This window comes from Coffea eugenioides, chromosome 11 (assembly GCF_003713205.1).
Source record: "Coffea eugenioides isolate CCC68of chromosome 11, Ceug_1.0, whole genome shotgun sequence".
Taxonomy (NCBI): domain Eukaryota; kingdom Viridiplantae; phylum Streptophyta; class Magnoliopsida; order Gentianales; family Rubiaceae; genus Coffea; species Coffea eugenioides.
Genome location: NC_040045.1, coordinates 50,115,820 through 50,139,218, shown reverse-complemented (window position 1 = coordinate 50,139,218; position 23,399 = coordinate 50,115,820). Strand labels below are relative to the sequence as shown.

The 23,399-nt window shown below is 38.4% G+C and overlaps 3 protein-coding genes across 4 annotated transcripts; all 3 read left to right on the top strand.

The window, feature by feature from the left end:
- The first annotated feature begins 4,790 nt into the window (after nt 1-4,790).
- On the top strand, nt 4,791-9,322 carry LOC113752974 (probable inactive receptor kinase At5g67200). The gene is made up of 2 exons (XM_027297046.1): nt 4,791-6,678; nt 8,193-9,322. Exons 1-2 carry the CDS (start codon nt 5,220-5,222, stop codon nt 8,759-8,761), a joined length of 2,028 nt encoding a protein of 675 aa, XP_027152847.1. The 5' UTR covers nt 4,791-5,219; the 3' UTR covers nt 8,762-9,322.
- A 2,403-nt stretch (nt 9,323-11,725) lies between these two features.
- Nucleotides 11,726-14,653, top strand: LOC113753003 (SUMO-conjugating enzyme SCE1-like). The gene is made up of 5 exons (XM_027297077.1): nt 11,726-11,979; nt 12,154-12,237; nt 13,272-13,424; nt 13,518-13,631; nt 14,223-14,653. The coding sequence occupies exons 1-5, from the start codon at nt 11,911-11,913 to the stop codon at nt 14,283-14,285; spliced, it is 483 nt and encodes a 160-aa protein (XP_027152878.1). The 5' UTR covers nt 11,726-11,910; the 3' UTR covers nt 14,286-14,653.
- A 2,078-nt stretch (nt 14,654-16,731) lies between these two features.
- LOC113753366 (U1 small nuclear ribonucleoprotein A) lies at nt 16,732-20,819 on the top strand. 2 transcript variants are annotated; one of them, XM_027297501.1, is made up of 10 exons: nt 16,732-17,088; nt 17,234-17,296; nt 17,944-18,028; nt 18,110-18,175; nt 18,423-18,495; nt 18,720-18,768; nt 19,509-19,591; nt 19,672-19,741; nt 20,395-20,480; nt 20,591-20,819. In XM_027297501.1, exons 1-10 carry the CDS (start codon nt 16,774-16,776, stop codon nt 20,634-20,636), a joined length of 936 nt encoding a protein of 311 aa, XP_027153302.1. In that variant the 5' UTR covers nt 16,732-16,773; the 3' UTR covers nt 20,637-20,819. The 2 variants fall into 2 exon arrangements, with proteins under 2 accessions (XP_027153302.1, XP_027153301.1); XM_027297500.1 differs by having other exon boundaries at nt 18,420-18,495.
- Nucleotides 20,820-23,399: the final 2,580 nt, after the last annotated feature.

Genomic DNA, 23,399 nt, shown 5'->3' with positions numbered 1-23,399 from the left:
CTGAGGAGTTGGAGCCCGGAATTACCTGCGCTATTTTACAAATGGAAAACGGGAAAGAAGGTAAAGATTACAAAACTCATTCCAAGAAGTCTGTCAGAACTTTGGAAAGGCGGGCTGGTTTATTTATTATGCATATGGAGTGGAATCAACAAACAGATTGCCCGTGCGATTTTAGGTTAGCAAGTCCCATACAAAATGAAACTTGCCTAGTAATCTGAATTTAATCATGCAAAGTTACCGGAAAACAGATTTTTCCGATGGAGTTAATAAAAAGGTGTTAGTTCAGATATGAGACGTCGCATCAACATAATTCTGATAGCGTTGGGTGGCTAAATTTCCGGTTAATTGCCATTAATTAGCCTGATGACCTTGAGAAGAATTCCACCTTAAGCGATAATTGGGTTGCTCGTGTAAGTAAGCTACTCTTTGTCTCTTTCTTACTCCCCCCACCCCAAAAAAAAGATAGGAGTACGATGGGATTTAAAAAAAAAAAAAAAAACGGAAGGAAGAAGTGGATTTAAACCTCTAAATTTTTGGAATTTTAACCTTAGTTACTAGATCAAAACTCTTTTTTCCTTTAGAGAACGCTTCAATTTATTTTTATAAAGCTTTAATCTTATTTCGATCCCCACTAGGAACTTGGCGATAAAAAGAATCATATAGATAGAAGTTCCAGTAGGCGCTCTTTTCCCAATGAAAGTCAAAAGAAAGGAAGAGATAGCCGCTCGCCCATTATGAAAAAGCAAATGCCTTACAGGATGGGCGCTGGCTAGGCTGCTAAATTTGATCGTTGTACACAAATTATTGAAACCCATGAAAGTTGGTTGCTTTAGGAGAACTGGTCGTAGGAATCAGAGGAAAAAGCTTTATGCTTTACCTAATTACCTCCCAATAGTTACTTTAAGATCCAAAAACAAAGTGATCACTTTCCTCTTTGTATCTGAATGATAAGCTTGGTCTTTTAAGGCCGGGCCATAAAAATTGCAGCCCTTTTTCTTTCTTCTTTAAGCGTTGAATACTTTTCATTTGTAACTTCCAACTGTTTGCTTAATTTGAAAGCCATTTTACTCTGTGTGTGTGCATAGAGTTAGTTACCTGATGTTCCTGATGGTATAGTTATAATGCTGGTTAGGCAGATTGTTCAACAAACTTGGATTTTTTTTGAATCAGGTATGTATATATTCAGGGATTTGAGCCCGCTCCAACAATCCGTGTTTATATGGTAGTTGATGGATGGTAATGCATGGAGCAACCCCGAATGATGGTAATGCTTTTTTCTAATTCTCTCCTCCTATAGAGATTAGGAACGTGTTCTTAAGTTTAAGAATTCTAATTCTTTCGTTTCCGCGCGCGTACTTTGACATTGAACATGATCGTCAAAAGACAACAAGAAGGGAAAATTGAGAAGGAAAGTGGCAGCGTGCTTCTAAAAAGAGAAATTTGTTTAAAAAAAAAAAAAGAAAAAACATAGAGTATAAGCGAGGCAATAAATCAAAAAAATAAAATCAGTGATACGCCTTATGCATACGTATAGGATTATAAAGATGAACATGCATTACAGATAAAAAAGATACACATGATTGTCTAAACCTTTTCATTTGGACACTCATCTGATTGAACTTCGCTATTTTCAAAAAAAAAAAAATTAATATTTGAAACTCATGTTAAACATTAGATTAATTCCAAAATTATGAAATTGTCAAAAAAATTAATAACCTACCGTACAATATGATACAGAAAATGGTTAAAGTACAAGCTTACTATGAGGGTAATATACAATAAATCACATGATTATATTTTTTTTTATAGGTTTTTCTAGCAAGTGCTCTATGAGAATTCGTAGTATAAGTAAATCACATCTAACTTATTTTCAAGATTCAATTCAACTCGTAAGATCCATGGCTTGACTCTCAAACTCTTTTCATTCTCCTTATAATTGTGAATTCACACACTTTTAATTATTTTCATCTCATGAATTTATACTATTTAATTTTACTTTTTAAAAAATGTAATGTCTAAACTGCATTTCGATGGGTTCTCAGTTCTCACTAGACACTTGTTAAACAAAACCCTTTTCTTATAGCATAATGTTTAATATTACTACCTATCCGTTCAAGAAGCTCTCTAATGTGCACAAAGCAAGCACGAGTTAAGAAGGAAATTTATGTATTTTGTGAAAAATTTGAAATTAAGTAGGAAAGGGTTTCTCTACTAAGCACCATTAGGTACATGTCGTTATACCTAATTTACATCTATTTTATCAATTTAATGGATATACTTATGTATAATGTTTCTCTTTGTATTTAAACACTTCCTAGATATAATTTCACTCTTGGCAAACACTCAAAACCTATTTTAGCTCATGTTGATTGGGCATCCATGGAAAATGGCTAAGTTTAAGAGCAAATGTGAATGTGTCTATTTAAATACTGAATTAGATGCAAATTAGAAGTATTAACAAGTGGAAATTAGGTATTCGTTAAACAATTATTTATCAAATAATATGCACAGTTTATTTATACTTTGAGCAAATTATCCGGATGGCCACTAAACTTTTAGAATTGTTAAATTTTGGTCACTGAACTATCTAAAATTTAAATTTCGGACCTTCAGTAGATTTGATCATTAACTATGCCAAATCTAAGTGCCCGTACGATTCACAAGACAAAAGAAAGAGACATAGTTAATAATTAAATCTAACAGAATGATCCAAAATTTAAACTTTAAATTGTTCAGTGGTCAAAACCAGACCTTTAATAGTTCAGTGGTTAAAATTTGATGATTCCAAAAGTTTAGTGGTCATCCTAGTAATTTGCTTTTATACTTTTCCAATTTGGAAGTACCCTTGCTTACAGTTCCATAACCAAGAGCCACCCTCCAAATAATAGAAAGAATAGTAGTAGTATGTTGACAACTTTTTCCCTTTTTTTTGGGGGCCGGGGGGGGGGGGGGGGATGGGGTGAGGGGGTTTATTTCCGAGAAAAACGCTCAGCTGTCAAGAAAGAAATGAAAATGTTCATAACAATAGTGCGAATTTAGACAACAAAACCGACGAAAATACAAGAAGTTGACAATGACATGACATGGCATCAGTGGAACCGGTACTTAGTAGTAGTTTTATATGCTGGGACTTTCCAACTTTTAACAAAATATGCATCAGGAATGGATTGAGGTTGATCAAAGTATGCAAGAGGTTGATGAGCAGAGCAGAAATTCGATGCTTCCTGAGGTGTAATAATAGTATGTGGATGCAGTGAAGTATTTTGCGTCGGACGGTGTCCTCTGCCACCCAAGGATTTTGTGTTTTCAGTCAAAACCTAAATTAACAGCAGCAATCAGAGTTTCTGACTGGGTGGTGGTGGCCGGTGGGGTGCCTCTATTGGGCAGTGGAAGACAACCATCTATGATCCCAGGAAGGCACGGCATGTAACATGGAATCATGGATAAGAGGAAGGAAACTGGCTGAAGACTGCTGCTGTGTCCAGAGCTCACATGATCGATCAACTGGTAACTTTGACAATATATATGTTAATAATGTCGGGGATATTATATAAGTTTTGACGGCAGGTCGCAAATAGCACTGCAACTTGAAATTGATGAGCAGAAGAACAAGAAAAAGTGAAAAGAGACCCAGCCAAGGAACAACGGACAAATTCAGCAGCTGCAGGATCCTCCTTCCTCACCGGTAGAACTACGACTCTTTTGACATGTGCTACTACTTGACATGGGCCAAAAATGCGGTGGGGTTTCTTAACAAATAACAAGGCAAAGCAGGTAGGCCACGGTTACAAATGCAAGCCATACCTACATCCTTCTTTTTGAGCTTTTGGATTCGGCTAGCCCGTTTACCACACTGCATCCTGATTGACTTCCCCTCCTCCTCCTCCTCCTCCTCCTCCCCCGCCACCCCACACAACACCAAAAAAAAAAAAAATCTTCAGGAGAATGCCAAAAAAAAAAAAAAAAAAAAAAAAAAAAAAGAATAGTACAATTTACATTTGGCTTCCAAATGAGAATCAATTCCTTCCATGCTGAACGCTGTAGTTCTATCTATGTCTCTGCATCATCCTAAAGTCATAACTTATAGCTTAGAGGAAGAAGAAAAATTAGTGCTGCGAGGCCTTGGCCACCACCTCGACTAACAAATACCCTGTTTCTCAAAGCTGGCTATCCCATATCATTTTTGGTCTCGACATGGTGGAGCTGCACATCTAGTCATATTGTGGTTGACACATTATTCAGCCGCTTGATGTGATAGCAATCCGAAATTACGTCTAAGGGCCGATATGGCTATCAATCACCCTGATTTTCCGAAATCCGTACTAATACTTTGGACTATAAACGCCTCCCATTTTCATAATCAAAAGTAACAAATTCTTATCTGCCTCCTATCTCATCTAGACTCCCAAACAAAAGTCATTTTGAGAGAATCTCGTGGCTGGACCTGGTGCCTTCTATTTCCCCTTGTGGTCGCAGGCTAGAAGCTCGACGGGGACAACTCTCGGCTCTGTTATCTTGCCCGCACAAGCACTATTTAGGTAACTTTTCCAGCACCTGCAGCGAATTTGGAGCATAATTAATAATGTCAACCAGAACCTATTATTGATTTGTAAAACCACAGATTACTATTGATTTGTAAACACGTTAAAAAGCTAAAAGTACGTAAACCCAAAAAAAAAAAAAAAATTTTTTATAGGATTTTGTGTACGTATTGACTTTAGCAAACAGGTGACCATGGGAGAGGGGCAGGAACTAGTGCGGCACACGTCCTACAAGGAAAGGAAAGAGACACAAAAGCCCAAATGCATTTCTATTTTCTCCCCCTGATTTGCCTGTAAGTTTCAACCCTGCTTTCACGTGACACTGACCCATGATATGCTACTGGCATTTCACTAGTATTACAGCCCAGCCAGCAGCCAGCTGCTTCCCATTTCGCTTTCTTCTTTTCTTTCCCCCCTCTTTTCCTCCACAGCTAGTCTTTTGCTCCCACCACCAGTCCACCCCTCCGCCACCATCAGCAGTCCCACTCTCACGCCCACTCCCCGCCACCCAATTTCTCTTCCCTTTCCTCAGCTCCAATGGATCGAAGTTTCAAACTCCGGTCCCCGTTGTCAAACCACAAATACACCATCCAATCAGATGAAAACGAAACACTACTACTCGTAGTCCAATAACCAGTCCCACTCCTCTTCTCCAGCAACAAGAACAACAGCAACAGCATGCATACTCTAATAAAACAATGTGGGAATCTTCTCCTCCGTTGTTTTTTACTCTTTACCAGTAGTGCTACTTTATTCTCTGCCACTACCATTTCTATTTCCACGACGCCCTCTCCATCCTTGGTCCTACTCCCTTCCGACGCCGTTTCTCTGCTCTCATTCAAGTCTAAAGCTGACCTGGACAACCACCTTCTCTACGCTATTCACGAACGTTTTGACTACTGTTCGTGGCAAGGAGTTAAATGCGGACAAGGCCGAGTCGTCCGTTATGTCCTCCAAGGTTTTGGCCTCCGCGGCCAGTTTCCCCCCGACACTCTGACTCACCTCGACCAGCTCCGAGTCTTGAGTCTCAAGAACAACTCGCTCACCGGTCCGGTTCCTGACCTTTCTCCCCTCCTCAACCTCAAGTCCCTATTCCTGGACCACAACTCCTTCTCCGCTACTTTTCCTCCTTCTCTCCTCTCTCTTCACCGCCTCCTTATCCTCGACCTCTCTCACAACAACTTCACCGGTCCAATCCCCAGTGATTTGGCCGTTCTGGACCGCCTCAACTATCTTCGGCTCGATTCCAACCGGTTCAACGGCTCAATCCCTCCATTGAACCAGACCGCGCTAGCAATCTTCAACGTCTCCAATAACAACCTAACCGGACCAGTTCCCGTCACTCTCACTCTCAAAAAATTCACCATTTCTTCATTCTTATGGAACCCTGGTCTCTGTGGAGATGTCATCAACAGACCATGCCGCGCTACTCCCTTCTTCGACGCTGCTCCGGTAGCCGGCGACGCCGCTGCCCCGCCTGCACCGCTCCTCCAGAGCTCGCAGTCCCAGGGAGAAGTGCTGATCCCTTCTCCGTCGCAGAAAAAAAGGCACAAAAGAGTTGGCGTGATCCTAGGGGTTATAATAGGAGTATTTATCGTGATTGCAGCAGTTTTATGCATTTTCGCTTACTTCAAAAGGCCAAAGGAGGAAGAACAAGCTGATGCAAAGAAAAGAGCATTGTCACCGGAGATGGGTTGTAACAATGCGGAGATATCTACGCAAATTGGAAATGCCGAGGATGGAATTGTGAAAGAGAAGAAAATATATCAAGTACATGAAACTAACAGTCATGGTATCAAGCAGGTGAAGAGTGGGAATTTGGTGTTTTGTAATGGAGAGGCGGAGTTGTACACGCTGGAGCTGCTAATGAGGGCGTCAGCTGAGTTGCTGGGGAGGGGAACCATTGGAACTACGTATAAAGCTGTGTTGGATAACCAGTTAATTGTATCGGTGAAGAGACTGGATGCTTGCAAGACTGCTATTACTACTGCGGAGGCCTTTGAGCAGCATATGGATGCCGTTGGTGTGCTTCGGCATCCCAATTTGGTTCCAGTCAGGGCTTATTTTCAAGCTAAACAAGAAAGGCTGATTGTCTTTGATTATCAGCCCAATGGCAGTCTCTTCAATCTCATTCATGGTAAGCTCCCCTCCCCTCCCCCTCCCCCCCCCACAAAATTTTTTTAAAATTTTATTGTTATACTTAAATTGTACTCCTACTACTACTAGTATTTGTTTTTGTTGTCTTGGCTTTTAGTGCCAAGCGTTTAAGCTGTAGCTGTGGGGTGAGTCGTGTTGGGGGGTTTTTGCGATGACAAGTTGTCGGCTGCCAGAGCTTTTTATGGTTGTAGGTTTTTGTTCGATTGGTTAGTGTTGCAGAGACGTGAGAACTGAGAACCCCTTCTGAGCGGAGCTAGGCTCCCACCGCCGTATTGCCGATCATATCGGTGGTTCCCACTTTTAGTCAACACTGGTCTATGGCTAACAGGTCACCAACAAATAACAATAATATGGTTTGCTTTTGGCAGTTTCCTGTTCCCAGTTTGGCATCTGTCTGTTAGTGTAAGTAGGTTTGGTTAAATTAATATTCAGTCCTCTGCTCACCGATGACCTCTAACGAGTCAATTGCTTGGCTTATTCCATTTCCACCAATTGGGCTTGGCCCGCTTGGGGAATTAGTGAATATGGAGAGTCGAGAATGCGAGCTTTGGTACATAATGATGGGGACAATAATTGAGACGTTTATTATGGTTGTTATCGCGGAGGCCTTAAAGTTTATGTACGTTGGGTCAGATTTGTGGCTGTCATTTAATGATGGACTTAGTACTCGCAGCACATTCATCTAGAAGTATTTTATTTTCTTCAGTTATCTGTAGTTTTTAATGAGCTAGTTCCGTTAAACATTTCCCCTTCGGACTACCCTTAGGCACAGGAAGAATTGAACTTGTAGGTACTGTGTAGTAGTAGCAGCATCACTCCATCAACAATGACGTGATAGGTCAAACTTCTCGTTCAAAAATGGTGGTGGCAGCTGGAAACTCATACTAGTAGCTAGACTAGCATCCGTGCCCGGGATGCTCAAGTTGGGGAACTATGCACTTGCTAAACTCAAATTAGATGTGTTCTATGTACTTCTGGTATTGCAGACCAAGGACGGTATTAGATGTCTCGGGGAACCATGCATGCTACACAGTGGTCACTTACTGGTATCTCATAGCTGAATTACGAGAGTAGTGAATAACGGGGTGTCTATCAGTTTAGAATTGCTTTCCCTGCTTTTCTGTTTGGCACCGCTGATGGCAAACTGCTTGCTCTACTATTAATTGTCTTGCTTCTGTACTGAGATTATATCCTCTCTCATATTGTCTGTATCTGATGTTTTTCACAAGTTTGATGAGCTGTTTTCTCCGTTGTTAGAAGTAGATGCTACATTTTCCCATTGAATTGATGCATGTGTTCTCTCTTTGATGTCCTTTTCCCATTAACACATTGATGCAAATGAAGCTAGATAATGACTCTTTCATGGGTACAGAAAAGAACAGTGTCCATGGCCAATATAAATCTGAGAATGCATTGCACGTTCCTTACTTTAGAAAGGCAAAAGTAATTGTCTTCGATTTATTCTTATTTACTTTGCCATATCTCGTTGGTAAGGTTCAAGATCAACAAGGGCTAAACCTCTTCACTGGACATCGTGCGTGAAGATTGCAGAGGATGTGGCTCAGGGCCTTGCTTACATCCATCAAGCATCAAAGCTCATTCATGGCAACCTGAAATCCTCCAATGTCCTTCTTGGTTCTGATTTTGAGGCCTGTCTAACCGACTACTCCGTGTCCATCCTTGCTGATAGTTCTTTAATTGATGATCCAGAATCTGCAGGATACAAAGCACCTGAGATATGCAAGTCTGTTCGTCGAGCCTCTTCAAAATCTGATGTATATGCCTTTGGCATCCTCTTATTAGAGCTTCTGACTGGTAAACCTCCATCTCAGCATCCGTTCCTTGCTGCCCCTGATGTGCCGAATTGGGTCAGAGCAATGAGGGATGACGATTCTGAGGAAGAAAAATGGGTCGGAATGCTAGTTGAGATTGCTAGTTTGTGTAGTGTGACTTCACCCGAACAGAGGCCAACGATCCGGCAAACACTGAAGATGATACAAAATATAAAAGACACTGCAATGGTAGACAACAGCGCAAGGGATTCATACAATGGATATTCATAGTTTCTAATTACATCTACAAAGCATGGATATTGGATGGAGCATAAATTTTAATGGATTTCGTACTGAAAGCCACGCTGGAATGGGATTAGCATTTGTGGAATAAGCACGCTTCCCTCTTGGGATTTGAAGCGATTGGCGTGTGAGTATGTTCATTCACTTTGTTAGGAGGACGGGCTTAGATGATTAAAAAAAAAAAAAAAATGGTGCATTTGATGTCCACTAACCTGTATCTGATGAAGTTGTGAACTTCAGGAGCGCCAGTTCTTGTAAATGATTAGGTAAAAGTTAAATTGAGCTGAGATTAACCTATCCTGAACGCGGTTCTTGAATCATTTTGTGTTAGTAGTATGTTGTGCGAGGTGAAGATAGTATGGTATCTTGATAGGGTTTCTGGCGAGAAATTGGGAGAAATGCATTTTGTTTTGTCACATCTTTCCAGACCTATCAAAACAATTTCTTAAACGCCATGTTTGATCTTCAAAGCAGCTTTGTGCGTTCGGTTTAGAGATGACTAACTGTATGTTGGAAACAAACACATGAAACTTCTGCTGAAGGGGAAAAGAAACTTCTTCCATCACCACTCCGAGTTGTCTTTTTAATTTAATTTTTGGTGTATATTAAGATAGATCGAGCTGGCTTCACAAGATTTCTTTGAAGAATTCTCATAAATTTCCGGTTACCAGATGTCCGGAACAGGGTATGAAGCTGATTTGAAGGATTAAAGGAGCTACCCATCTCTCTTCTTTTCTCTACTGAAACTGAAAGGGGGAAAAGAACTCTACATTCCTGAAGGCTTTTTATCTCATTTTGGAGCAAAAAACAAGAAGGCTCATTTTCACATTTGTCTCAAAAAAATAAAGTGGCTGACACCTCCTCAAGCTTATGGCCAAACTAAGCTATTAAACCCATAGATGGAACATATCTGATTAGTGATCATAATCCTATATAGCATATGTTAGGTACAAATTAATTGTTTGAAATCTGAGTTTTAACTTGATGAACTTTAGTCTCGTCAAATTATCATGCTTAGCTTAGGGCCTTGGGCCAATCGACGTACGTCGAACGCTGTCATTGACCAAATGCCTCTTGTGAATAAATTATACAAAATGTGGACTATGGAAAGAAGCTCATGGAATATTTTTCAAAACATGTATAAATTTTTTTTTTTTAAAAAAAGGAATAAGTTCACATAACTCCACTGAGGTTTTTGATAATCGCAGAAAGCTCCCCTCAATTTTAAAAATTACACATACCTTCCCTATTTTCATTGTTTAAGCAACATTTTAGGTCTAAAAGGCTAGACTTTTTCTCAAAAATCCTATAATGCCCTTGATTTATAATTAATAGCAAAAATAAAAGGAAAAAATAGTTCATAGTTTATATTTCATTCATCCTTACTTGCTATCACTATTACCTATCCATCAACATCCAAATCACCATTAAATAAATACTTATCTTTGTTTTAATGTTCATCTTTTACCTAAAAATTTTTGATGCAAATCATTATATTAATTATAAACACTACATCAGATATCCAAAAAATTACTTACAGTTTCATATCAATATTAGATTTTGCATAATACACAACAATATACATCGATATCTCTAAATTTTAATTCCATGGCTATCATTTTTTTAATACAAAATAATTTAAGGCATCACTACTATTATGAATGTCCAATATACTCCATTGGCACAAAGTTCAAAATCAATCAAATTTTCTCTATATGAATAACATTAATAATTGTAAATAAAAAATAAAAACACAATGCAGTTATAAATATATTGAGAACATTTTTTTTCATAACAACCATAATAGTATAATCTATATTTAGTTCCTATTACACTTCCTATCCTTAATTTTTATTTTTTTATCACTGCTACTGTTTTTATCTCCATCTAGTTTAATAATGAAATTATCACTCAATTTGTCATTTGACAATTTTAATTTGCTAATGCCTATCAAAAATTGAAAACAAATATGGGGGTAAGAAAACTATTTAATAATAATGATGAAAAAGGGAGAATTGGGAATAGACACCAAAATAAGTAAGCATTGGTAGTTTTGGTGTCTATGGTGGTTTTATTATTGGCGATAGTACACATTTGGTTGATAAGAATAAATACATGAGTTTGGAAGGAAATCAGATGTAAAAGGAAGAGGATAGAAAGTTAAATGAGAAAAGCGTAGTTTGAATTATTGATTGACAATAATTGAGAGAACTTTAATATTTAGTAGAGTTTTTTTAATGAGTTGACAATTAATGAAGGTATTATTGTCTTTTTATCATGTCAAAGGAGGTCATTGTAATTATGTAAATCTCAAGGGAATCGAGTGAAATTATCAAAAATTTCAAGGCAAGTTTTTGAAATTATCCCTAAAAAAAAAAGGAAAACTCAACTTCAACTTAAAGTATGATTGAATTGGAATTTGTATAGTATGAAAAGTAAGGATTGGTACGAAATGTAAGAGGTCGTTGAATTGCAAGTTTGAAGAGTTCGGGACAAAAAAATAGTACTGTTGCATTGTATTTGTTCAGAACGTTATATATATAAAATAAAAAAGTGATAAAAAATGTGTAAAACGAGGTTTGGGAGAGGCGTCCTACAAAAAATTTACTCATTCTTTCTCATTTTCGTGGGGGCCACAAAAAATATATATTTTTTTGGTAGAGCCACAGCCACCTACGGACCGGTTGGCAGTTGGCACGCATTTTCCACGTGAGGACATGAATGGCGTGGAATTCACGCTATAGGCTGGGAATAAAAGAATCCATTTGACTTCCTATCTCCTAAAATCCCAATATTCTAACCTATCAAAAATCCATTATTAGACTAATCATAGTTATTAATTAATTTTTTAAAGCCCAATTGTTGGTTGGTCGATTGTGATCAGTACAGTCAAGTTGATGATCTTTAAAATAAAAATGATAAGAGAAAAAAAAAATAAAGCATTAATTAGATCGGTACTCCAAATACACGATCGCATACAGCCCACGGGCACTCTCAGTCCCCAGGCCTCCTTCTCTCCCTCTCTAGTCGTCTCGTCGTCTACGGTAGCCGTGAAATCCGAAGGCTACTCATTTTCTCTTCTTTTTTGGTAAAACAGAAATCTTTTCGGAGGTTTCAATTGGCAAAATTGCGCTGAAATGTCGGGAGGTATAGCGCGTGGACGTCTCACCGAGGAACGCAAAGCCTGGCGTAAAAATCACCCCCATGTTTGATCATGCTCTCTCTGTTTGAGTCCTTTTTTTTGCCTCCTCCCTGTTATCCTTATACGCAGCATAATATGAAAATTTACTATTTATATTAGCGATAAATTCACGTCTTGAATTGTTTTTTGCTCAACAGAATAATTAGAGCTCTAATTATGTTTATTTTTACTGGTTTAGGGTTTCGTGGCCAAGCCGGAGACACTTCCAGATGGTTCCGTTAATTTGATGGTTTGGCACTGCACCATTCCTGGTAAGCCTGGGGTAAGTTTCTTAACCTAGAATCACTTTTTATTTTGTAACTTAAATTTCGTATTCTTTTTGTAATACTGGACAAGAGTTAAAACTAATGACTAGTGCTGTGGCGAAGAGTTGTTGCTCTTTTTTTTTTGGCTGGTTTAATCTCTCTCTCTCTCTCTCTCTCTCTCTCTCTCTGTGCTTTAGCACAACTTTGTTGTGTATTATTGCCTGTACCTTCTTCTATTGTTTTATAAGCTTCTTTGATGAAATTTTAATGTCTTTGGTGTCTAAGCATTGTTATGGTCTTATGGGTAATTTGGCTACGAAGATTAAAATGGGGCGAGTTTTTACTTTGCAGTCGATCTTAACTTAGGCGTTGGTCCACCAAAATGACACTTCTAGCTAGGAAAAAATGAATGGATGATAATTCTGAAGATCTAGCTTGAACTTAGTGATGTCTGTAGCTATATTGCTGGAATTTAGGATTCTTACCATGCGTTTTACTTGAAGCACACTATCATCGGCAATTAACTAAAAAAGAGTCCATTCTGTTTTCTCTAATGAAGCAAGTTTATTGGGAAATTATATGATCAATAAAACAAGCAGTGCAACACTTCTTTGTTTCCCATCGTTATAGATGAAATATCTTTCTTCAGAATGGAAATAAACCTTAACTCTGGTTTGTCTCCTTTGTAATAGCTACTTAAAAATTTCTGAGTAGAGGTGAAAGGGCACTATTGAACCATTAGTTGCTCTCCTTCTCTATGTAGTAATAACTTTTCTATCTAATCCTCCTTCGAAAGGTATGTTCAGACATGGCAGTTACTAGAAGTGATGGAAACTGGTTTTTAAATTCCTTTCGATCGCATTATCAAGGCTTATTGGATGTCACTGAATCAGTGTTTACTGGATCAATTCAGTGCAAGTTTATAATGGTTAATATGTTATATGTTAGCTGCTTTACTGTTTCAACCCGTGAAGCTACTTTATCTCAAATGATCATGATTCTTATTGCAAATTGAGTATCATAAATCTTGTATTACCAATATTGGCTGCAGACTGACTGGGAAGGTGGTTCTTATCCACTTACGCTTCACTTCAGTGAAGACTATCCGAGTAAACCACCAAAGTGTAAATTCCCTCAAGGTTTCTTTCACCCTAATGTCTATCCTTCTGGGACCGTTTGCCTCTCAATCCTCAATGAAGATAGTGTATGTACCATTCTGCTTGGCATATTAATCGAATCTTTTACACGTGACTTTTGGCTCCATTATAAGTTGATGCATGCTTTTTGTCATCTCCAGGGTTGGAGACCAGCCATTACAGTGAAGCAAATCCTAGTAGGTATCCAGGACTTGTTGGATCAACCGAATCCTGCTGATCCTGCGCAAACTGATGGTTACCACCTATTTATACAGGTGACTTGTCTTCTCTGGAAGCTGAATTTCCAAGTTTTTCTCTCTTTTAGGATCTTCTTCTGTTAACTGGATACCTTTCACCAAAGAACATCAAAGTATAGCGGTGCTCCATTGGTATTGACATTGTTGTAGGATATTCGCTTTATTGAGAAAAGTAACATTTTGAAACTGCATGGTTCATCTCTTCTTTTGATGTCGCAGGTAATTTAACATATTAAAAAAAGAATCATTCATAGCCACTCCATATTTTCCATGAATTTGTTTGGCCAGGCTCAATATTTTAGTTAGAGTTGCAGATAAGTCATGATCAAATAAGATGGCTGAAATATGTCAGCCACTGTGTTGCTTTATCTTCAATTTATTAATTACAGATGTGCTGAAGTGGATTCAAGGGTATGTGTTGCGGAGCTAGTTTTTGCTAAATTTTGCAGCCATTGGTTGCATTTTACGTCTAATCAGATGGTGACCTAACTTACAGTTCTTTGAAATTATATAGTCATTTGATTTAATGTATTCTGGTGGGAGCATAGCTGCTTTGAAAAGGTAAAGATACAAATGCTGAATATAATAAGATGCCACCTGTATTTGCAGGATGCTCTGGAGTATAAGAAGAGAGTGCGACAGCAGGCAAAGCAATACCCACCTCTTATCTAAATAGCTTGCGCATTTTGGTTCTTGATGATTGTTTCAGTTGTTTTGATGCAAACTGCATTCTGAAGTGTTCTGTTTGGACTTCACTAATATCGAAATGTGGAAGTGTTCCAGTCAGCCAATATGCTCATTGGTAGTTCTTCTCATGATAAAGCACATTTCATCGTGTATCTGAACCTACTCGTTGACGTTCTTGTGTCACAAATTTGTGTAGACAAGCTGACATTAAATTCGTTTGCTGTTAAAAGATCCTGTTTGCTGGCTAATTTCTTGAATGTGTAGTGTTGCTTTAACCTGATGATTGAGGTCTCTTTTGGTTGTGGGTAGAGTTTCATCTCAGGGCATTGGGCAGATGGCCTTGGATTTCAAGACTTTCTCCTTTTGGTGATCAGAGCAAGATTCGAGTAAACCGTTGCTAGTGAAATTTCAGTTATCATGCCTTCTTTCCACCTTAATTGATTTGATTTTCACCATTCGACTAGTGGACATTCGGCAAAGCAGTCTTTCGAACAATTTTCCATTCAATAGTGTGGGTGGTCAGACTTTGATGTCAACTAGTTGAATTGGGCCTGACGCTAAGTGTGAGGCTGCCCAGATTTTATGTGATGTGTGCTTTTGAATTTTTTTGTTAGATATGGTAATATAAGTATGAGAGGATATTACAACTTGGAAGTATGTATAAAATAGTAGAGGAGGCTTTGGTCCAGGTCCTAGGACTTAGAGGTCTGTGTTTAAATCTCCCTCGCCTTTTTTCGCTTCTTAAATCTTACTCTTCTTTTGTTAGAAATTTCTTTTCCGAAAAACTTATATATAAAAGTTTACTACAACGCAAGATGAAGCAGTTCAATTCTAAGCTTTACCACATTGCAAAGAAGTGCATGGAAATCAATAGCCTCATTTGGATTATCAAGATGTAGCAGCATTAGTTCCCATGGCATTTTAGTCTCCATAACCGAACTTGACCACTTTCGCAGAGAAAGCACGGGGGCTGTTGGTAAAATCTTTTAGCTAGGAGGAATGTATACGTTTTCTTCCTTGTCATTGGGCTTGGTAGGAACTCAAATGATTAACACTACTTCAGGATTGAGAACAAGTGGCCGTTTTAGTATTTGGAACATAAGGGTTCCTTACTGAAAACTAAAAGGGAAACGCAGTACGTATATAGCAACAAAAAATTAACAATTTCAACATTTAAGCCATGAGTTTTTATTATAGGTGAATTTTCACTACGAGTCGACCAAACATTTGATTGCTCGTGAATATGAAGACCTCTAGTGGAAAGCAATTAACATTAATGGTGTGGATGAACCAATCCAACTTATAGAGGCCAGTCAAAGGTTTCTGGATTTTGGTAGTATTAATATTGCCATTGCTTCTCCTGGGAAGACGAGTATTAGTTTCTTTGAATCTATGTAATCTAGTTAATGATGCATTATCTGCATGACGAAATCTAGCATTTTCTTTTTGATTGAGCAAAATGGTATTACAAGTATTCATGATCTTCCACATGATATTCATTTATTTTATTCTCCCATTTCTCCTCGCATCCTTTCCGTTCCTAACTCTCAAATACAGAATTCAAACCATAAACGTGACAGTAAAAAATATTTCAAACCCATTCACTCGTTCACTTTTATATTTAATCAACCAATTTATCCAATTACTTTATAAGAATCAAATTGACTTTTTTTTTTTTGGTAACAGTTGCACGAGGAGCCTGTTCTCGTGGAAAATTGAATTATCTCGATGGGGGTGAGGCTGATCCAAAATCTATTGTCATTATTGTTTCGCACGAACTGCAAACGTGCACGTAACTTGGCTTCGTAATATTTGTCTTTTTTGTCGCTTTAGAGACTTATTGTAAATGCTTCAAATCCAAAACTTGCCTCACCCATAAGTCTCCCTAACAGAAACCACCATTTTCCATGTAAAATGCAGAACTAACTCTACAAGTATGTCGTCTCTATTTCGTACCCATCCATTAAAAAAAAAAAACTGTCATTTGTTAGAATATTTAACTATCATGGATGTTGATCTAATCTGAGTTTTTATCTAACACTCTCGCTCGCAAACTTTAAGTAGCATTTTTCTTTTCTTCTCTTGGTCCCTCACCGAATATAGGCCACAACAATCGTGGCGATCTTCCAAGATAAGCAAACTGAGTTGGGGATTAAAAAAAAAAATAGTTAGTAGAGAATATATTACGGACAAATAAAAAGCGAAGAAAGCTACCTAAAAATAAAAAGGGAAAGAGGAAAAACCAAAAAAAAAAAAAGCGAAGAGAGCTACCTAAAGAAAAAAGAAAAAAAAAGCCCATCTGAAAACCCCAAAAAGCCCATATGAATCCTTCCGCCTATTGGGCCCAAAAGCAATCCACCACTGGCCGACTTCCTAGCTTAGCAAATGTAAACGCTAAACTCTTATTCACAAAATCACAGTATAGGAAGAAACCAGGCCTCATCGAAGTCTTTCCTTGGACGACGTCGTCGTCATGGCGGCATACTACCCTCCTCCGCCTGCGCACTACCAATATTACGAAGCTCCACCGCCACCTCCTCCAGGAGCCGCTGCCCATCCTGCTCATCCTGCGGTAGCTCAGCCGCTACACCACCAGCAATACCTACCTCCTCAAACCCAATTCGTCAATTACGCTCCGCCGCTTTACCCTCAATCCTCGCACGACGAGGTCCGTACTCTCTTCATAGCTGGACTTCCTGAAGATGTCAAGGCTCGAGAAATCTACAACCTATTTCGCGAGTTCCCTGGTTACGAGTCCTCTCATCTTCGTACTACAGCCAGTACTCAGGTGATTTTTTTTCCCCTCATTTTCTCAATTATTTGTTTGTTTTTATGTTTATCGGATTAGTTGATGGTCTCTCAGGCGTTTCAAGTCTGTTTAATGTATGCATATATGCATTCTTATATGTTCTTTCTTTGGTGGTTGTTTACAGCCATTTGCTTTTGCTGTTTTTGTGGATCAGCAGTCAGCCGTTATGGCATTACACACGCTCAATGTAAGGACATCTTTCTATGCATTTGTTACTAGTTAGTTCTAAGTTACTGAGCTCCTAGTAACTGTGGTCAAACACTCTAGTATTTTAGACGGGTTCGGTTGATTTGAAATGAATCGATCATCAATAATGATGTGGAGGCCGGCAAGTAAGTCGGTTTTCTGTTTTCAAAAATTTGAAAAACTTACCGGACGGGTTTAGAGCCTGGCGGGAGCACCTGCCCTTCCCACAAAGGAAAACATAATTATAAATCCCATTTTGGAATGGCTTTGCTACTCACTGATCCTTAGTTCATGCAATTCTAGGATCGTCTCTCATTCTTACAACTTGTTGATTTTAATGTTGTGGGTTTGTGTTGTGTATGACTAAAAATTGGAATGGTGGGGTTAGGATCGCCTCTCATTCTTAGAACTTGTCGATTGTAATGTTGTGGGTTTGTGTTGTGTATGACTAAAAATTGGAATGGTGGGGTTTTCCCTAAATTCTGTATCTTTATATTGTAATTGTTATCTGTTTCTGCATAAATTAGCATTCTTGCCTTATGTAGTTGGCTCCCTTCATTTTCATATTCACATCTTTGGTTTTACTGAGAAAATATCCTCGGCACTTGTTGATTTTAATCCTTTTTTTTCTTTTTTTTTTCTTCCCAGGGAATGGTATTTGACCTTGAGAAAGGTTCCACATTATATATTGATCTTGCAAAATCTAATCCCAGGTCTAAGCGCTTAAGAACAGGTACTTTTGCAACATTTTTCCTGCCTGTCATGCCTTGTGTCCTGTTTTTTTTAACCATTGTGTTTGACTTGCAACAACCAGATGATGAGAGTGCTGCATCAGAGAAGAGGATGAAATCTTCTGCTTCTTCAAGGGGCACAGATTCGGGTAAGGTTTTTGCCTTAGTTTTCCTGTGCATTGTGGATGAAAATATCTCTACAAGCAGTCTCTATCTTCTGCTTCTTCCAAGGGCACGATGTTTAATTGTGTTTTTATGCTTTTTTTTTTTAATCCAAATTAGTCACATGATACCTACTTGATCTCTTACAAAGAATATTAGCTAGTCAGCCAAGCGGAGAGCACGTTAATATAAAAGCTCACCTTGCACATGTTTTGCACTGTTGGGCACTAGCAGGTGTTGGCAGCATTCACATGCCTGGAACGGGTAATTCCGCTCACAACACGATTGGTTATTCATCCACACAAAGGTCATCTGCACTACTTAAGCACACTTTAATTATTTGGAAGTGCTTACTTCCGGCCGATATGCACGTTTAATTTACTCATATTTGATTACTTCTGGCTGAAAGGTCAAGGGCCACATTGAAGCAGTCACTATATGCCCTATTCCCTGAAGTTAGAGAACTTTATCAGTTACAATGTTACTGAAAAATCTTATCTGATTTCCATTGTCTTTTTTCTCACAATGTAGTGAGGGAAGCTTTGATGATAGGGCTGCAAATGACTCTAGTAAAAAATTGGTAAGATGTTCTTGTCCCTGAAATTTTATTTAATGATACAGTATTTTACAAACTATTTCATAATTTTTGTTTGGCTCTTTAAAATTTTAGAATTTAACTCCAGCTTTGGCTCATGATTTTCGAGCTACAAATGTTAGTTTTCTCCTTAAGCTTTTGAAAACCTGGGCCTTTTCATGAGAGAGGCTATCCATTCCAAATTGTCCTTGATATGGTAAAGTCTTTATGAATATATGAACTGAATACTGATTCTGAGTATTTTGTATAGCGCATTTATTTTAAGGCATGAGTTAGGGTGTGTTTGATAAAATTGAAGCCTGAATTCGTTAAGTTACTGAATTGTTAAGGACTAAATTTGATACATTTGAGTGTATATATCACATTAAGTGAATAGCTTATCACCTTTTTTGGGAGCAAATTTTGCCTAGAAAATTTAGTGCCACTTAATTTTCTTCAGATGTTCTATTTTTGGTTATCAAATACATCTGAACATGTTAAGATCTGAACCTATAAAATTTAAGTGGTAAATTGAGTTATCAAACAGGGCCTTAGTCTTGCTCCTGCACTAGTTTCAGCATGTTGGAATGATTACAGTTATTGTTCACTTGCTTGCTTTAGATTATTACTTGACAATTCTTATCTACTGACTCCCTTTTCAAGTTCATATAGCGATCTTTTATGTGGTAGATTAATTTATCCATTTTGGCTGTACACCCGCTTGACTTCAGCTCCGTGTTTCACAGAATTCCACCCCATGTCCAACACTTTTTGTAGCTAATCTGGGCCCAACTTGTTCAGAACAGGAGCTCATTCAAGTTTTTTCAAGGTTCAGGAGAACAGTCTTCTTCATCATTCATCATAAAAATTGTTGTGGCTGCACTAACTTGGTGCCTGCTTTCTACTTAGATGTCCTGGATTTCTGAAATTGAAGATGCAGAGCACATATGGGGCTCCTGTTGCATTTGTTGATTTCCAGGTATATTTCTTACTTTGTTCTTCTGGAACACTATTTTTGCAAGTCTGGTCTAAAAGCATGAAAGCTTAACCTAGTCGATTTCCTTTTGTTTGTTGTACATTTGCATAGTCCCTTTTCTCTTGTTGGAATTTTGAACAAAATTAGGATCTTTTCTAGATTCATTCAGAGTCTAATCTTCTTTATTTAGTTTTGGTTGTCAACTTGAGTCACTCCGTTGGTTGGACTGGAAAATGTGGAGCATTTGCTGCTCAGCTTTGATACTAGTCTCCATGGGATTAAGGGTGGTTACTGGAAGTTTTGTTCAATTGTTTTTGTTTTTGCACCTGTACCTGGCTATCTTTTACATGGAGAAATGTTTCACTTTGTAGCATATATTCTGCTCAACCTTTTTCCATCTCGTATAGGTAGGTATACTGTTAACTGTGTCACCTGTACTACCAACTGCTTGTCCTTACCTATCTAAACCTCTCCTGTGAAACCAAAAGCTGGACGATTTTTCTCACCTTTTTGCTATGATACGGAGAACCCAGCATTTATTGGCACATGCCCAGCATTTCCATTTTGACCCAGAGCCATGGTTCAGTCCTGTGCTTTCTGTCTGATTAATCTTTTAGTAAAATGCTCCTGTCTGCATCTGATGGTTTAATTTGTAGGATTCTGCTACTTCAACTGAGGCTCTAAATCGTCTACAAGGCACAGTTCTGTACTCATCACCATCTGGTCAGGGCATGCGGTTGGAGTATCCTTTACTAAGATTGAGTCTAATTTTGTGATTACCATTGTATTATTCGGTTTTCTTCCCATGATTTCATTGGTTTTTCTATAGTTTGGACTTGACAAAATATTTAGGTATGCAAAATCAAGGATGGGATTGCGTAGTAAGAAGTCAAGGTGAATGCAAACGATAGATTGTGTGCAAAGTGTCAATGCTGCATCATACTTGGTTTGCACCATGGAATGTATGAATTGTGCTGAATTAGGATCCGCAATTAGCTTTTTATTTACTTCCTTCTCTTTCCATTGGTTCGGATGGTAAAAAATTTAACAGCAATAAATTGTAATTATGAACTTTTCAGCATTTGTTATGGTTTTTTTTTTTTTTTAAACAAAATTATTTTAAGGGTAATCTTTTAAGAGTTCTACTTAATGCTCATCACTCTGCTTGCTTTACGTAATTTGTGTAGAAGGACGTAAAATCCCTGTGATAGTATTGAGGATTGCAGATCTCTCTGTTTGTTGATTCCTCTGGGGCTGCTGTATATCGTTCGATCTATCGTAAAACGAGTTGGAAATCACCTGTTAACTTTGGATTTCTGCCTTAGTCAATAGGTTACCCTTTTTTATGCGACACCTTGCACGATGACGACCAGTAGGTCTGTTGCACAAGCAGCATCAACTTGGCACGGTTCTGATGTAAGAAGATTTCTAAAGCCTAATGTGCTGGGCGCTAATGGAAACTGGCTAGGCTAATCTGAAGTTCATAATTTGAAAGTTTTTGTTGTTTCTATTTCAATCCCCTCATCATGTTGAGGCAATTTTGCTACAGACTCTCAAGCCAAGTTGCAGGATTGAGATTTTATTTAATTATTCAGTCCGTACACTGTATTAAAACAGTGATCATATCACGGATGAAATCACTTAATTTGTCATGGACTCTGCCTTAACCGACCTCTTCTGATATTTGCAGTTTTCTGGGTAGGATGTGACACAAAAAAAGAAAAAAAAAAAGTGGATGGATTCGAGTGGCACAACTTTAGCCATAAATACTATTATTAATGTGGCCGGGGGTGGGGGGCAGGGGTCAACAGAAGTGAAAAAACAAATAGTACAAAACTGCCTTCGTTTTCTTCACCAACTTTTGACTTTTGTTTCTTATTATTTGGACGGCTGGAGTTACTGTTCTGTGCATCTTCCATTGGTGATGGAAATGCAAGCAGAGAGTTTTCATCGTAAGAATGTAGTTAATCATGACATTGACCTCCAAAGATTTTTTCTTTCTTGTCCACTCATAGCGGTGACTGACTTCGCAGTCGCATGACCAAATGCAACTAACCCAAAAATCATTTACCACATCTTCAAAGATCAACATCTGGTTGCCGATTTCTTGACTTTTTTCAGGATTCCTCTGGGGCTGCTGTAGGATGACAGACTTCTCCTCTCAAGTCCAAAGTTAACAAAGGCCCCTTCACTCCCTCCCTCTCAAACAAACAACATAACAAAATACTGAGTACTACTTATATAAGTAGTAGTATTAAGCAGCAGCGGTGATAATTATAAATTATTGGATCCGTACTGTTTGTCCACGTAACTGGTGTTTGCTTTGCGTGCCACGTAACTTCAGCCAAGAAAATCCCATATTATATGCTGTGCGTGCTGCTTGCTTGGAGGAGGGACAAAATTTCGCAGCCAAATAATAATAATAATATGTTTTCTAAAATTTTTCTAATTTATAGAATTAACCAGTTTCCTTCCTTTCCTAAGATTCTCAAATCACAAATCTGTGAGAGCCATCTTCATCATTCGTGGCTACTTACCAATTACTACATACATCAATTATGTGAATAAATTAAAAAGTAATAATAAATGCACCCGTGTGATGAATTGTCTAGGAGTCCACATTTGTTCACGCCACGTCCACGGTGGGCGTGGTTTTAACTTTCCAAGTAAGAACATAACATATTCTGTTGGGTGGTTGTATTTAGCATTAGATACTATTGAATTGCTTCGATTGAATTGGGCATTACCCTATCTTGGCTTAGATTTGTTAGATGGAAATCGAGCACAGCTTTATAGGTTTTCAGAGAGGGAAGAAAAGAAAAGAAAGGAGGTAATTATTGCAGAGCAAAGGTCCATAACGGATAGAGAAAGGAATGAAACAGTAGCACCTCTCTCTCTCTCTCTAATCATGGAGTGCTTAAAAAATGATGCAGAAGCTGGCATCCACTGCTGTCTATCATTATTCATTAGCAGCTGAAAAAACAAAAGTTCAAATACTACTGCAGAATAAACTCGTTCCTCCGGTGATGCTCTTAAAGCTATTAATAATTTGGAAGTACTAACAAATACGGCTCCAACACAAAGAAAGTTGGGCAGACCGACCAAAAATTTTGCGTATTTTAAACCATTCCAAAAACAGAAATTCTATATGTATGTTTACGGGCCGACTTGGATACAGATAGATGCTAGTAAGTGCTACTCCATTATCCAGGGTGCATTTCTCGCTCCATTTATCGAACATCTTACTCACCGGGTTTAGCTGCTTAATGCATGTTTAATTGGCAATCATGTAAGAAAAAGGTGGATCAACTCCTGCTTTTTCTTTCTCCCTTCTCAATAATTAAGAGCCTAAACGAGGAGGTCAACCGGCGGGGCTCTTCTTTGTTCTTCCAGCTGGGGCGAAAAGGAAAAAAAAATTGCAGGGGGGGCGGGGGGGGGGGGCATTGTTTAAGGTTGAAGGCAAGTGTGCCCGCGGGCCCCCAAAAACCCACCAAAACGATACGTCGGGCCAAAAGCCAGAAAACAAAAGCGTATGACAGTGTCTAATAATGGATATCGTTATTGTCGGGGAGGGGAGCAAAGTCAAGTCACAACGGTATCTATCCATCCAGCCATCCACCGACCACCGACCTACCTTCCACCTCTCCCTAATTAAGTACTA

Excerpts from the sequence above, each read along its gene's own strand:
- LOC113753003 (XM_027297077.1), top strand. The coding sequence starts at position 11,911 with ATGTCGGGAGGTATAGCGCGTGGACGTCTCACCGAGGAACGCAAAGCC. Across the intron at positions 11,980-12,153 it reads GGCGTAAAAATCACCCCCAT|GGTTTCGTGGCCAAGCCGGA; the intron begins GTTTGATCATGC and ends TTACTGGTTTAG. Across the intron at positions 13,632-14,222 it reads GTTACCACCTATTTATACAG|GATGCTCTGGAGTATAAGAA; the intron begins GTGACTTGTCTT and ends CTGTATTTGCAG.
- LOC113752974 (XM_027297046.1), top strand. The coding sequence starts at position 5,220 with ATGCATACTCTAATAAAACAATGTGGGAATCTTCTCCTCCGTTGTTTT. Across the intron at positions 6,679-8,192 it reads TCTCTTCAATCTCATTCATG|GTTCAAGATCAACAAGGGCT; the intron begins GTAAGCTCCCCT and ends CTCGTTGGTAAG.
- LOC113753366 (XM_027297500.1), top strand. The coding sequence starts at position 16,774 with ATGGCGGCATACTACCCTCCTCCGCCTGCGCACTACCAATATTACGAA. Across the intron at positions 18,769-19,508 it reads ATGACTCTAGTAAAAAATTG|AATTCCACCCCATGTCCAAC; the intron begins GTAAGATGTTCT and ends CGTGTTTCACAG. Across the intron at positions 20,481-20,590 it reads GGTCAGGGCATGCGGTTGGA|GTATGCAAAATCAAGGATGG; the intron begins GTATCCTTTACT and ends CAAAATATTTAG.